The sequence below is a fragment of the Taurulus bubalis genome (assembly GCF_910589615.1).
Source record: "Taurulus bubalis genome assembly, chromosome: 4".
In the NCBI taxonomy this organism is placed as follows: Eukaryota; Metazoa; Chordata; class Actinopteri; order Perciformes; family Cottidae; genus Taurulus; species Taurulus bubalis.
In genome coordinates, this window is record NC_136592.1 from 16784068 (window position 1) to 16797386 (window position 13319).

The following is a 13319-nucleotide window of genomic DNA, read 5'->3' on the forward strand; positions in this document are numbered from 1 at the left end:
ATGCATACAGTTCTGTGCAAAGTTATTGCACCAGGGAGATAGTGAGAGATGTGATCGAGAGAGATACTGGCAATATAAAGAAGGTGTCCTCTTTAGCATATGAATAGGAATTGACAAACTATGGTATATTATGTGTCCATAATGGAAGCCTTACAGACATTTGCAATATGCTATAAAACACTCAATATTATATGTGGTGACTTTATCCTCTCTCTATTTAATATGAGAGTCTAATATTAATGAATAATTAATATGGATTGCATTGTGTCGGTGCATAATAGGAAACAACATGACCAGTAATAATTCTGCATATTATATAATCATGTTTGATATTAATAGGCAGCTGTGATGACTTTTTCAAAACTTGTTTAACAAATGTGACTTCATTCACCATTATGAAGTTGATATTACAGGGAAAAGAAAAAACAAACAGCTGGGAGAGAGAGAGATCAAGAAACAAGTGTTTTACCTCAGGGAGGGAAGGGCACGGATGATTGGGGCTTGAAATCACAGATGGAGGAATTTTCTCGATGACCTAAAGGAGCAGATAAGATTGGACAAAGAAATAGAATAATAGATCAATGAATATTAAAGCAAACACACATGCTGTCTTCTTTTCTACATCCTTCATTTCTTCCACTGCTTGTGTCACTCTCTGCCACCCTGTCAGGCCAACACACAATCATACGAAGAAACCAGTAGATCCCTTCTCTGCGAGATTCACTCTCACCTTGCCGGTCTGGTGAAACACAGCACATGTATCATAGTAAGCGTTTGATGTGGAGGAAAATGTAAAAATTTGCATGCAAATAGATTCTACAGGCAGAACTCATGCATCAAAACTCTATAACCACAAGAGACAAAACTCATATCTAAGCACACAGTGTGCCGTCGCACAGAAAAGGCAAAGGAGTTCTATGCAAAGGCCTTTATCCTCCTGCTAATCTCATTAAATTACGAAACTAATTGTTCTTAAAGGGAGGGAATTTAACGTACGGAAACATTAACAGTGCATGGAGTTAATTTCGGACGCGTACTACCCCATGACGAACACTGTCAGAAGCAACATCCTCAGAACACTCGCAAGTAAATGCATGATGCTCGAGGCGTCCAAATAGACTTTTTCATATTCCTTATAAATGTTGCTACACAAGTAAAAACATTTGCTTAGCTCTTCGGTTTCTGTGCGCTGATGCCAAACAGTGTCCCTTTTAAAAAACTGTGGAAAATGACAGTTGAGGAAATACTTTGCCCATACACTGCAATGAAGGAACTTTTAAATAACTGGATTTTCAAATAAATGCCACATAACTTGGTTCTAAGGAGTTTATCGAACCTACAGGAAAACGGCATGGAGATCTTAGTACCGCAGCAGACACAGAGCCGATGCCTTTAAATCACAAAGTGTAATATTTCATTAGATGAGTGACAGCTATTTAAAAACTATATAAACAGTGCCGAAAAGGCAAGAATGCATATTGAAAAAAAAGACAAAACGGCCTACTAGAGAGTACAAGTACAAATGGCTGATTATTGATCATTGTTCTTCTCTATGAATGACTCTCATTGAATGTGTTTTCTGAATGTGCAGCTCCACAATTCATTAAAATACTATAAAACCGAAATGTATGTCTTGAAACTGTGATTTTGATCATATATCTGGGTTGTATTTTTAGAAACTTGAAAAACACATGCTACTTTAAAAGAATATAATCCCTCCTACATTTTCTTTCACCATTTGTGCAATGGTACTGCTGAAAGATGGTGTGTCATTTATTCAAGTCACAGGCTCTTGGTTTGGGTCCATTTACAGACATATAAAATTACCCCAGCAAGTCCCGACCACCTCATTACCAATATAACCTGCTGCCAGTCTTTCAAGGACAACTCTCTAATGACACTGCGTGTTTCCGCTTAATGTCTATTTGAAGCACACTGAGACTCTGCCACAAAGAAAGAAAGAAATGTATAGAAAGAGCAAAGTGTACTCTGATAAAATAAGCAGCTTAATGGATCCCTGATGTCCGTTTAATTCGGCCAGAGTGAGTGTTTCTGTACCGACCTCTCATATAGGTACTGTTCACTAGTAAGAGGAGTTTTTTAGTTTTTGTGTCCGGTCACATTCACAGATGTGGCTGCCACCTGGTTGTGCTGAGACACCTGACTTTTCTTAGTGTTGCACATCCAGTATGTCCTATATCTGTATTGCCGTTTTTCAGACCCAAACTCATTAATCATCAAGAAACTGTATACAAAATTATATGATGTTTTTTTTTACTTTGCCAACTTCACTTTTTCTACTTTTGCACTACAAGAGTGAGGGGTTGATAACATATTTTCTTCAAAAAACACAATTGCATTTGGTAGTATTTTTTAGATGTCATATGTTCTTTATAGACTTGATTAAAGTGGGAACTCAAGACTGACTCTGAGAATCCCAGTGTATCACCCGCAGTCTGACTCTTTGGATATTATAGGAAGAACAATGAATTTAGCTTATAGCCACTATTTGTTTTGTCGTATCTTTGAAACACCCTCAAGGCAATCCTTGAATGATGTGGGTGTCAGACTAACATAAACTACCGTAACCATCATGGCCATCATGTATGTCCTGCACTACATATTTTTTGTGAATGCTTGTGCTGCATACATGTAAGTACACAAACACCTTTTGTGTATTTAAGCCTACCGTATGTGAGTCACTAGGAGCTATGTTATTTTAACACATTACCTAATAACATTGTTTTTACACACACAAGAACAAGGACCACTTCTACTACAAGTTAGTTCTGTGTTAAAGTAATTTGATTTTGTTCCAATCCTCAGAAACGTACTTGTGTAATAAAAAGAAAGAGTATGCTGCAAGACTGTAACTCTCTAAAACAATAGTGAAATACCGGAAATGAGTTAAAAAATGGCAGTGACTAGTGTTGAATTTACTGTGTACTGTCCCATGTCGGATGTGCATGTACATCTCATTCAGTGAGTTCTGGGGAGAGGAAATGAGCTTGAGCTCCCCTGGGCACGGATTACTCTAATGACTTTGAGAGCAGCCTTGTGCGCCGCAACTTCTGACCTCTGCTCATCCTCTTCTCCAAAAGACGAAAAGACACACACATTCACAGACATATTCCCACACATTTACACACAAGCACATATATTACCCACACAGGGGCTAATCGACCTTGCACACAGGTCAGCATGAGATAAGAGATGCAGAATCACACACAAACAGCAAGGTGACAGCTCTTTTTTAGCCCTTTCCCTGGCACCACCTAGAGCCTGGAAGAATTCAGACCCCCAACCAGCTCTCTTTTTGGGGTCTGTCAACTGCCGTTTTGCTACTTGAGTGAACTTTGTGCTGCGTTCTACGCAGTAAGTCCGGATAGAACCAATGTTCCATTTGAGTGCATCATTGGAAAATCGATAGATTTATCGCTTACACAGCCATTGCACACTGGTGCCACAGATATAATGGGAAACATCTTTTGCAAATCAGATCTGTCTTCAAACAAATTTAATTCAGCTTGGCCAAACATATGCAGGGCCATTTATTGTCTGTCTGCGGATTTGTGTTTGTGCTGGTGCCTGCAGGCTGGTGAGTGTGTTTTCATTTCTAGTCCCTGTGGTGAGTGTGTATTCAGTTCTAATGCATGGGCATTATAAATCTAACTGGTCTATCTCAATAAGGAAACAATCAAAATAAACAAGTTAAAGAGTCAAACAGGACAGCCTTAAACAGAAGCCATTTTTTTAAACACTTTAAACAGATCAAAAAACCTACCACACAAATGTACAGCCTGAAGTGAAGCATAACTCTTAGATAAAAAAGAAAATCTTTTTTTGAAATGGCAAGTACAGAGACATGTTCTTGAAAGAGAGGAAAGGCAAACAAGTATGCTCTTCAAAGGCATTCAATGCATGTTCGTGGTTAATATGAAATATCAAAATATAGCAGCGCTAGTATTTAGATCAAATAGATGTAATTAGATAAATTGAGAAAGAAGGAGAACGGCTTGGCTGTAAATTGCATGGTGTGTGCATGCTAAGACCCAACACTGGCACAGCTGCACAGAGCTGCACTCACGATTTATCATCTCTACATCGCAGGAGCCAGTGGCCCACACCACTATTAATCATCAGCAAAATCATTTAATTCAGCCCAAGCCTGACTATTGTCTCAGTCGCTCCCTCACTCTGGGCAAATCAGCCACCACAGCAGCAGCAGCAGTGCACCTCAGAGGAAATAACACATAGCAGAGTGGGATACAAGTGTTTTTTTTTTATATCCCTAGCAGATGGTGCACACGTTTAGTTTTTTTTGTGTGTAAATTTAACAGGAATTAAATTCACAATGACAAAGACTACTCATAAAATAACAGTTGACCAATGAGTGTTTTGTTAACAAACTGACAGAGTGGGTAATTTTCATGAAAGGTACCCTTTGTGTATATCCTTTGCTCACAGCCATGCACACAAACTGTGGCTAAATTGCAAAACTAATCCAGATTGAATATGTCCTCAGAAACCTTAGTGTTTCTTCAAAGTGGATTTTGGCACATTGGTCTTCCTGTTTCAACAAACAAATTGTTCTGGAACAGTGAAACAAGATGCCCACAAGGCTGTTCCTTGTCCCAGAACTTACAAAATAACTTTTCCTCCTGCATTTCAGAAAAGTGGCCTTTTCAGTTGGTACGCCAGTACAGTGCAAAGATTATGCTGAAAGAAGACAAAGTCAGAGGACTGAACAGCAACTTCAATGCATGGCTGGGTGCGGGCGCTGAGCCTCTTTCTGCCCACCGCAGCGGCTGACATACATTGGCACCTTCTCCAGCGCCCCCTCACATGCCTGACATGGCTGCCCTCACTGCAACCCCCTCACCGAGAGCATGTCTTCTCCAGGCCCTCTGACAAACAGGATAAAGCAGGTGAGAATTGGGAAAGCCAGACGATGACAGGACTGACAGTGAGCACACAGGGTCTGAATAACACAGACAGCGGGCACACTACACATACAAAGATCAGGAAGCAAGCATTGAAAAAAAGGGCAAGCGGATGGTGCAAGTATAGAACATGCAGAGCCACAATAAATTCATATAGAGATGTCATCCTCACTACATCCTTCAAGGAAAACACATTCACACTAACACCTATTTAAGTTCACAGCAGGCATGCATATCCACACACACACACACACACACACACACACACACGCACACACACACACACACACACACACACACACACACACACACACACACACACACACACACACACACACATCACAAAGACAGAAAGAGAGGGACTCACAGACACATACACCAATCATACACCAATCGCAGGTCACATTCTACAATAAAATTAACATAATGTGATTATATAATACAAAAATGTATTAGGTTTCCACCGATGAGTATGTCATTTGTAGCCCAAAATATTTCAGATTAGATATTATTTCATCCTACATGATGGTTTGATTTCAAAGATTATTTAGAATTGAAATTGAGTTTAAATAAAAAATGGCAACAAATCAGAATTCATGTCGTTTTTAAGATCATTATATTGTGAAAAGGACTAACAGTTAATTTGGGGATTTTAATGGAAAAAAAGAAGAAACCTTTATCAGACAATAGCGTGTTAGAACAGAAGTCAAATGTGGGTCAATCTTTGTTTGAAGTTTCATTAACTCAGTACAACCGGACCGGATTGTTGCTGCGGAGAAAGTGTGTTGACCTGATCTGCTTTCATTTTTATTTATTTTTGCTTTATGTGTTTGGGTAAATTTAGCAAACGACTGTTTCTGATTTGGTCAGGGTGCATGGCGCGTCTTAAAATTAGTGTCGTATGAAAATACAAAAGGGCGACAACTGCGCATATAAAAAGTGTTAATATATAGTGCAATAATCTCCATCACGTTTTGATTCTAGTTTCATTGTGTTTCAATCACAAAAGCAAAAAAAATGCAAGACAAGTCAAAAGAAAAGTGAGAAACTTATTGAAGACAATTACATACATTTATTGCATATCATTTAATTGTATGAAATGAAAAGAACGAGCACATATGAACATCACATATGGTTAGTGAGTGAAATAATTTTGCACAGCAAAATCTATATATATACTATATATAATATGAAATATTAATTAACATATTTTCAAGATTTATTGACGAATGGTACTCCCTCATTTTGTACGTGCAGTGTCAATCCCTGACGATCTAAACAATGTCCAGACATTATTCATTATAATAATAATTGTTATTGCTCTGCAAATATCGAGTTCGTTTCACACAAAACAACAGTCTCTTCTGAACTGATAAAGTATCAAAATGTTACGATCAAATCGTAAAAGAATGTGTGATGTGGAGAATGACCAACTTTTTCCTTAACGTTCACATGATTTTTAGTGCATTTCAGTCCAAAAGACGTCAGTACGTTGAAAATACACATTTCCAAAAAGCATGGTCATTTACTTTGACTTCTCTAGCAATACTTTTTGAAATACAATAGTGAAATGTGTGGCGATGGCCAATAGAGCTTTCACACTTTTGCTTGAAGCACATGCTGCAAAAGCGTTGTTTATGAACTGCACAGTTGCACACTCTGGAGCCGAGCCAATTTATCTAAACCACTGTTTCAATACTTTTTTTTTTAGCAATTGCCTCATAATAATTAATAATTATCATATTAATATGATTCAACCTGTCGCACGTTTTCTTGTACAACTGTTTAACTTTGTATTTAAATTACGCTTTGTGGTTAATGGTTGTCAAATGCAGAGGGGAATATCTTTAAATAACAATATAGGCAATAGGCATCGGACTAAACTTCCAGTAAAGGGATCGGTGATTTCCTTTACAGTGGAGTCTTTTCTGTTTCCTCTCGCACCAGGATCCCCGCCGATCAGCTTCCTTAACATAGGGCATTCACTGCAGCCTAATGACAGCCGGCGGTGGTGCACTTCAACACAGCTGAAATGCACTTGTATGAGGGGTTGGGAAGTCTTGTCACTTTTTTGTTGCTGTCTCAAAAAAGTGAGGAGGCCATTAATGAAGTTATGAATACCATGCTGGAGTCATCCGACAAGAAGAACATCTTCAAGCACAGAACGAAAAACAAAAAACCATACATGTCCAGCATGCAGGGAAGTTCAATAAGACATCTCTTTAAAAACAATGAATAGTTTGTAATGAATACAGTCTTTTGTTGCTCAACACAAAAGCAAGCAAACGCATGAGATGAGGTGGCGTCAAACGGCAGGCTCGCAATCCTCCAAGTTTGGCAGAAAAAAAAGAAAGGTAAAAAAAAGACCAAAACATATTGTTGATGGATGCAGTTTGACAGGAATCTGTACACTGGATATGTACACTATACACTGGAGTATACTTAGTGCTTGCATGCACACTTCGTATACTGCAGCATAAAGTTGGATCAACTTTTCAAAAATCGGATTTCACCCAAACACTTCAAATCTAATGAACAACGATGAAATACAGGCTATGCATAATATACTGAGTATGATAGCAAAACGTAGATGGAAGTTTTCCTAATATGTCTCTCCAAAATTAAAAACAAGGAGGACAAAGCGCTACACATCTAAAAACAGTCGCAGACGTTTAAAAATGTATAAAATAAAAAAAGTAAAAAGTTGACAAATTAGTTCTTGGTCTAGTAGTTTTTGCGCCAAATGAAAACAAAAAAAATGTTTCATGAAAACTTTTGTAAGCGGGGGTGAGTGACCCATCTGATTTTTCACGATTATGTCGAGACTCACATGAAAAACTCCGGGGATGAAGGGTTGTTGTCACTGCTGGATCCATTTTCTCTGAAGCCGTTGCTGATGAGCTTCTCATACTTGTCTTTGTACGCGTCCCTCTCCCGGACCAGCCTGGAGATCTCATTCTTTAGGTGATCGACCTGCTGGATGAGATGCGTCTTCTCCCCCTCCAGGACGTGCCGCTGCTGGACTCGCTTGTACCGGCAGGACTGAGCATACCCTCTGTTCTTTAGGGTCCTCCTCTTCTGTTTCAATCTGATCACTTCTTCCTTGCTGACCCCCCGTAGCTGCCGGTTGAGTTCCCGCACTGTCATGCCGACCAGCTGGTCGTCTGAAAACCGGTCATCCAAGCGCATGTGTGGGTGAATCGACCCAGAAGTGCCGTTGGACTGGACCCCGGGTGCTTGGTGGTGGCCGTTGCTGTGGTGGTGATGGTGGTGGTGATGGTGCTGCCCTCCGTTCTGAGCGGCTGCTGCAGCGATAACTGCCGACACCACCGCGGCGGCGGACCCCATCTCCTCCCCGGCCATGGTGCCTCCTGCTCCGGCTGCGCCAGCAAACTGCTGGCCCCTGGAGTAGCCATCGAATGACTGGAGTTGGTGACTGCTGTTGATCAGCGCCTCGACTGCGTCTTCGGGGCTGAAGCCCAGCGCCTCTGGATTCAACTGCTGTTGATAACCGGACATCCAGTAGAAATCCTCTATGTGTGTCTTCTGCTCGCTCCCCGAGCCCGGACTGGGCGCCGAGAAGCTTGGAGAAGGGGGCACCGAGCTGCACGGTGTGCTCATCGGGGTGGAAGACAAGGATCCCCCGGCGATAAGGCGACTGCACTGGCTGATGTTGCGATCGGGCTCCACCGGCTCCTTTTTCACTTCAAACTTCATCAGATCGAAGTCATTAACATATTCCATGGCCAGGGGACTGGTGGGCAGGTCGGAGTTGCTCATTGCCAGCTCTGATGCCATCCTCTTGCTGCTGACAGTCCTCCAAGTGGGGTGAAGAGCAGCTGTCAAACTGGGTTGGTTGGAAAAAAACGTGAGCCAGTTATATTTTTAAGCGTTTGTCTTGATTCTGAAAAAAATAAGAAGCTTTTCAGCGTCCTTTTCTCAGCCGCGGACCTGCAGGCGTGTGAAAGTAGTTTTTCTTTGCAGAGTCTATTGTACAGACACACCAGTGCCGCGCGCACGAGTAGCGGGGTCCCTTCTCAGCATTTGGAATTCGGCGGTATTGTATTTCAAACATTTAACACTTTACGGTTTCTTCATTAATACATTGCGCACGCGGAGAGGGAGAAACGACGAAAGTAGGGGAGTGAATGCAGCCTCGCGCGTTACACGGCGCTCACTGGTAGGGCTCTATTTTAGAGGGATCACACAGCAGATGAGTTTAAGAGCATTGTAGCTGCCCTGACGTCAGTCTGGAAATAGGAAATTGACTCGGACGAAGAGCCAATAGGGTCGCACACTCCGAGAGCTAATTAACATATTAGTAGCCTGACAAACAAAAGTTTTCGCAACTGTCAAAAGCCATCAGCTGACTGTCAGCTGGGATACAAGCGCTTTACTCTTTGACTACTATTTAAATCGCTTCTTTTATGTGGGGCAGCAATTGATCCAAGTTTAAAATCAGTGAAACGATGGGAAGCGTGCAAGCTGTAACGTAATTGGCATATGAATCCTTGTGCTGGTCATAGCCAGAGAAGAGAACACACTGATTAATAGATGAACAATGGAATAGATACATTGATGCATCTAGCATTTAAAACAATCTACCGTGTATCATAATTACCCACCTTTTATTGAATAGAGATATTGGAACTGTTTTCTGTGTAACTTGTATATCTTGCAATAAATATGTTGTATTTATGGCAGCATGATACACTAGTATTTCTCTTCTATAAAAAGCACTTAAATTAATGACATCTACTTTTTTCTGCGCCATGTATGACGATGTTGAGTGGTAACTTCAGAGACAATTGACCGAAAATATGAAAGGTGCAGCGTTGAGATTCGTCATGTCTCTACGTACCATTATAAAACTCAACACTGCCACCTTTTGGACATAACAGTGCACGGGCTTCCCCCTTCAATCAGTACAATAGTCCACACAAATTCCAAACAAAGAATAAAAGATGTTATAAAGGGATGACTTTTTTTTTTATTGATTACAAAAACATGCATGCAATTGAAGTTTATTTTATTTATATATTAAGTAAAAGACACCAATGTTTATGAATCTCAAAGCAGTTATGTAACAAAGTGGAAGTAAATACCATGAACCCAGTGTTCCATCCATGATATTATGTCCCACTGCCATAAAACACACTTTATCTTAGCACTGGTCCAGGCGTTGCTGTGGAGTCATATAAACCACTCTCGTACATTGCACTTTATCTCGGTTCAGAGGTCTCCTACTTTTAATTGACTCACGTACAACAGTAAAAGAAGTCAGTGTGAGTATTTCTAGTGTTCAGTGAAACTGTGTGTCGTGTATATGGTCATATGGGCTTAACCATGTGGATCAAACAGTGTTTTTTTTGTCTACGCTGTAAATAATCTTTTGATTTAGCTGGAGCATACAAGGACCCTTGTGATACTTTTTCTATATTTTTATTTCATATATTTATCGTACAGAAGTTCACTGCTGGTGTGACGTGATACTGACACAAACAGCGGACAGGCTTGTGAGTGTGCCTTATAAGGGAGTCCCTGATACAAAGCCACCTAATTCTAATTTATTTTCACTTGATTCTTATGCATTAGCCTGGATTCATCAACAAATGTATCTCTAGTTTGGGACTCATACCCATAAGTTTGAGTTTCCTTTTGCATTAATGGCAAAATGTAATTAACTGATAACACATGGCAGTTTACTCATTCAATAATAATGCAATTTGTTTGGAAAAAAAGTGATGTAAGCTATAAGGCTGGGTCTCGTTGGCCAGTCGAAGTGTTGATTTCTTTTGTGGCCTCTTTTGACATGGTGCTGACAAATAACCATTTCTTTCCTGTGACAAAAGACTATAATCATAGTCTCTCTCTCTCTCTCTTTCTCTCTCTCTCTCTCTCTCTCTCTCTCTCTCTCTCTCTCTCTCTCTCTCTCTCTCTCTCTCTCACATACTCTCTCTCTCTCTTTCCAAGTGTATGATCTCATCGTTGTGTATTTTTAGAGTCCTGGGTGCACACTATTTAATGATAGTACAAATCAGTCGCATCACTGCTGCAAAAAGCTCTGGAAGATGATCCAGACAATCAGACAGATACTTTCATAACCATAAGGAGTCCAACACTGTGGCAAAGTCTTTCAGTTTCCCCTGTTTAAAATGTTTCTGTAGTAAGTGCACACACTGACAGATACTATATATCAGTTTATTTGAAATTTAGATTCACAATTTTAAACTCTGGAATTCCATATTTTTCTGCTACTTCTGTTGAAGTATGGTTCTCAGACTGTTCATGAAAGACACAAAAATGAATTCAACCCAACACACAAGCTTCGATACCAGTTGCAGAATGTTCCAGTAAAGGGGTAAATGGATGCATCTGCTTGCAACACTGTGCGTGTGGCTCAAACAAAACTCAAATAGAACCCTATTGTTTCTATTTCCATTCTGTTGCCGTGTCATCTGTTTGGGTTTACCTGTTCATGGGAAGGCACAGCAGTGGCCCATTCCCTGGGGTACAGCCACAGCAGAGCGAGACTAATACACAAACGAAGGGAGAGCTCATTAGTCATGACAGAAGAAAGTGGCGGACCTAATTTAGCTGCTTTTGTTTCTTTGAAGTTATTGATGATGCAGAGCTGAGAGAGATCTACATGGAGAGGAATGTGAAGATCAAACCAGGAAGGAAGAAGTGATGAGGTCAAAGAGCGATATATGACTATATCATCAATCCCATTTTTAAGACTTTTTTTAGTCAATAATAAAACTGAAGGATTTTTTCAACCGCATGAAACAGACAAGTGTGTTTTTTAGAGCACTGCAAATATGGAGTTCTCAGCATTAGTGCTCATTGGGTTTGGTTCAGAATTACTAATTTGGAGTTGATGCAATATTTTTACAATGTGATACATGTACCAGTGTATTTCAAATCAAATTGTCAGGTTTTGGACTGACTAATGAGAAATTAGCATTTGGCGTTGACTGAATATTTAGATTTGCAAATACAACGTATGGAGGACATTCTTAGGAGTTTATTTTAACACCGTATTGTCATAAATCTGATGCTACTAGATGACTTCTGGTTTTGTTCCTTGAGTGGTGTTGGGTAAATGAGAAACCCCCTTCTTACCCCCCCTCTAACAGCCTCTTGGCAATTTATTGGCATAAATGGGATACTGTTAAGACTGTCAGTCTTTTTTTTTAAAGTGAGCAGGGCCGAGTTATAATGTTTCCCTTTACGCATTCACATACCTTGAGGCACACTCCTGATAAGTTTGTGAGGGCTCAATCTGTCCCACAGTGAAATTGGCAAGTGTTTGAAGGCTGTCTGGCTTTATTTTACTCCTTATGCACACTTTTCATATGTCTGAAGACCTTGTTTAAGGGAAGAAACCACAATGAAAAAAACTGTTAAAAGCTAAATCTAAACTATTGCATTGTTAAAAACAAAGAAAAGAAAGCGGCAAAATGACATTTCCTTCTAACTATGGATACACATGTTGGTATCTAGCCCTATCTGTGTGTGCTGGTGAATTCTAAATACGTGGTTTGGTTCAACAGATGTGTTTTATTTTTTAAGTGGGAGAACACGATTGAAATATTAGCCTTGTAAAAAGTAAACATCAGGAAAAAGTCCTCCTCGTCCTTGGTGAAAGACATTAACATACCGCTTCCATTGTACTGACTGTTTGTGCATATTGACACTTCTTTCTGTCTATAGTTTCTCAGAAAATACTTTGAAATGTAAACAACTTCAATCCTTTAACCTGAACTCAGCAATAACACGAAGAGCGTCATCTAGATTAGACGACTGGTGACGGTATCAGTCTAAACTCGTCTCATTATGGTGAGCAATGGAGGCGACTGAGTGGAAAGAGCAGAGGTCAGTGAGTTGTTTGCTGTATGTCTGTTAGCATTTGTGCGTGTGTGTGTGTGTGTGTGTGTGTTTGTGTGTTGTGGTTGCTTGGTTCCAGTCAGGGCTCGATAGAGGCCATCTAATCAGCCTCTAATCATTCCAACACCTTTGTAAGCAGCCCTTTACCTGAACCTAGTGCAGTATCCTTTTCTGCCTTGGTGAGTACCTGGAACCTGATAGCACCTGCAAACACAGAGGCAAAACAGAGAAAAAAAAAGTCACACAGCTTTTAATGTGACAAAAACACTTTGTTTGAGCAACACTTTTAACTTTAGGATGAAGCAGACAGAAACACTACCCGTGCTTTACATCTCTGCTAAGTCGTAGAGCTGGTATTGCTCTGGGGCAATGCAATCTCATAAACAGTTTAGTGAGAACAAAAAAGATGGAATATCAATTTTCACCCCACCAACAGAATGTGGGCACAGCCATGTCATAATTACCTTAATCCATTAGTCAGAAGGA

The 13319-nt window shown here is 40.2% G+C and overlaps 1 protein-coding gene across 1 annotated transcript in view; it reads right to left on the bottom strand.

Moving 5' to 3' along the window:
- Positions 1-8741, bottom strand: part of mafa (MAF bZIP transcription factor a) — a gene marked incomplete at its 5' end in the record, with an annotated part of 65829 nt that extends 57088 nt beyond the window's left edge. The window contains 2 exons of the mRNA XM_079216401.1: positions 470-535; positions 7774-8741. Coding sequence (XP_079072527.1) covers positions 508-535; positions 7774-8741 — 996 coding nt within the window. The 3' untranslated portion in view covers positions 470-507. The remainder of the gene's footprint in view (positions 1-469; positions 536-7773) is intronic.
- Positions 8742-13319: the final 4578 nt, after the last annotated feature.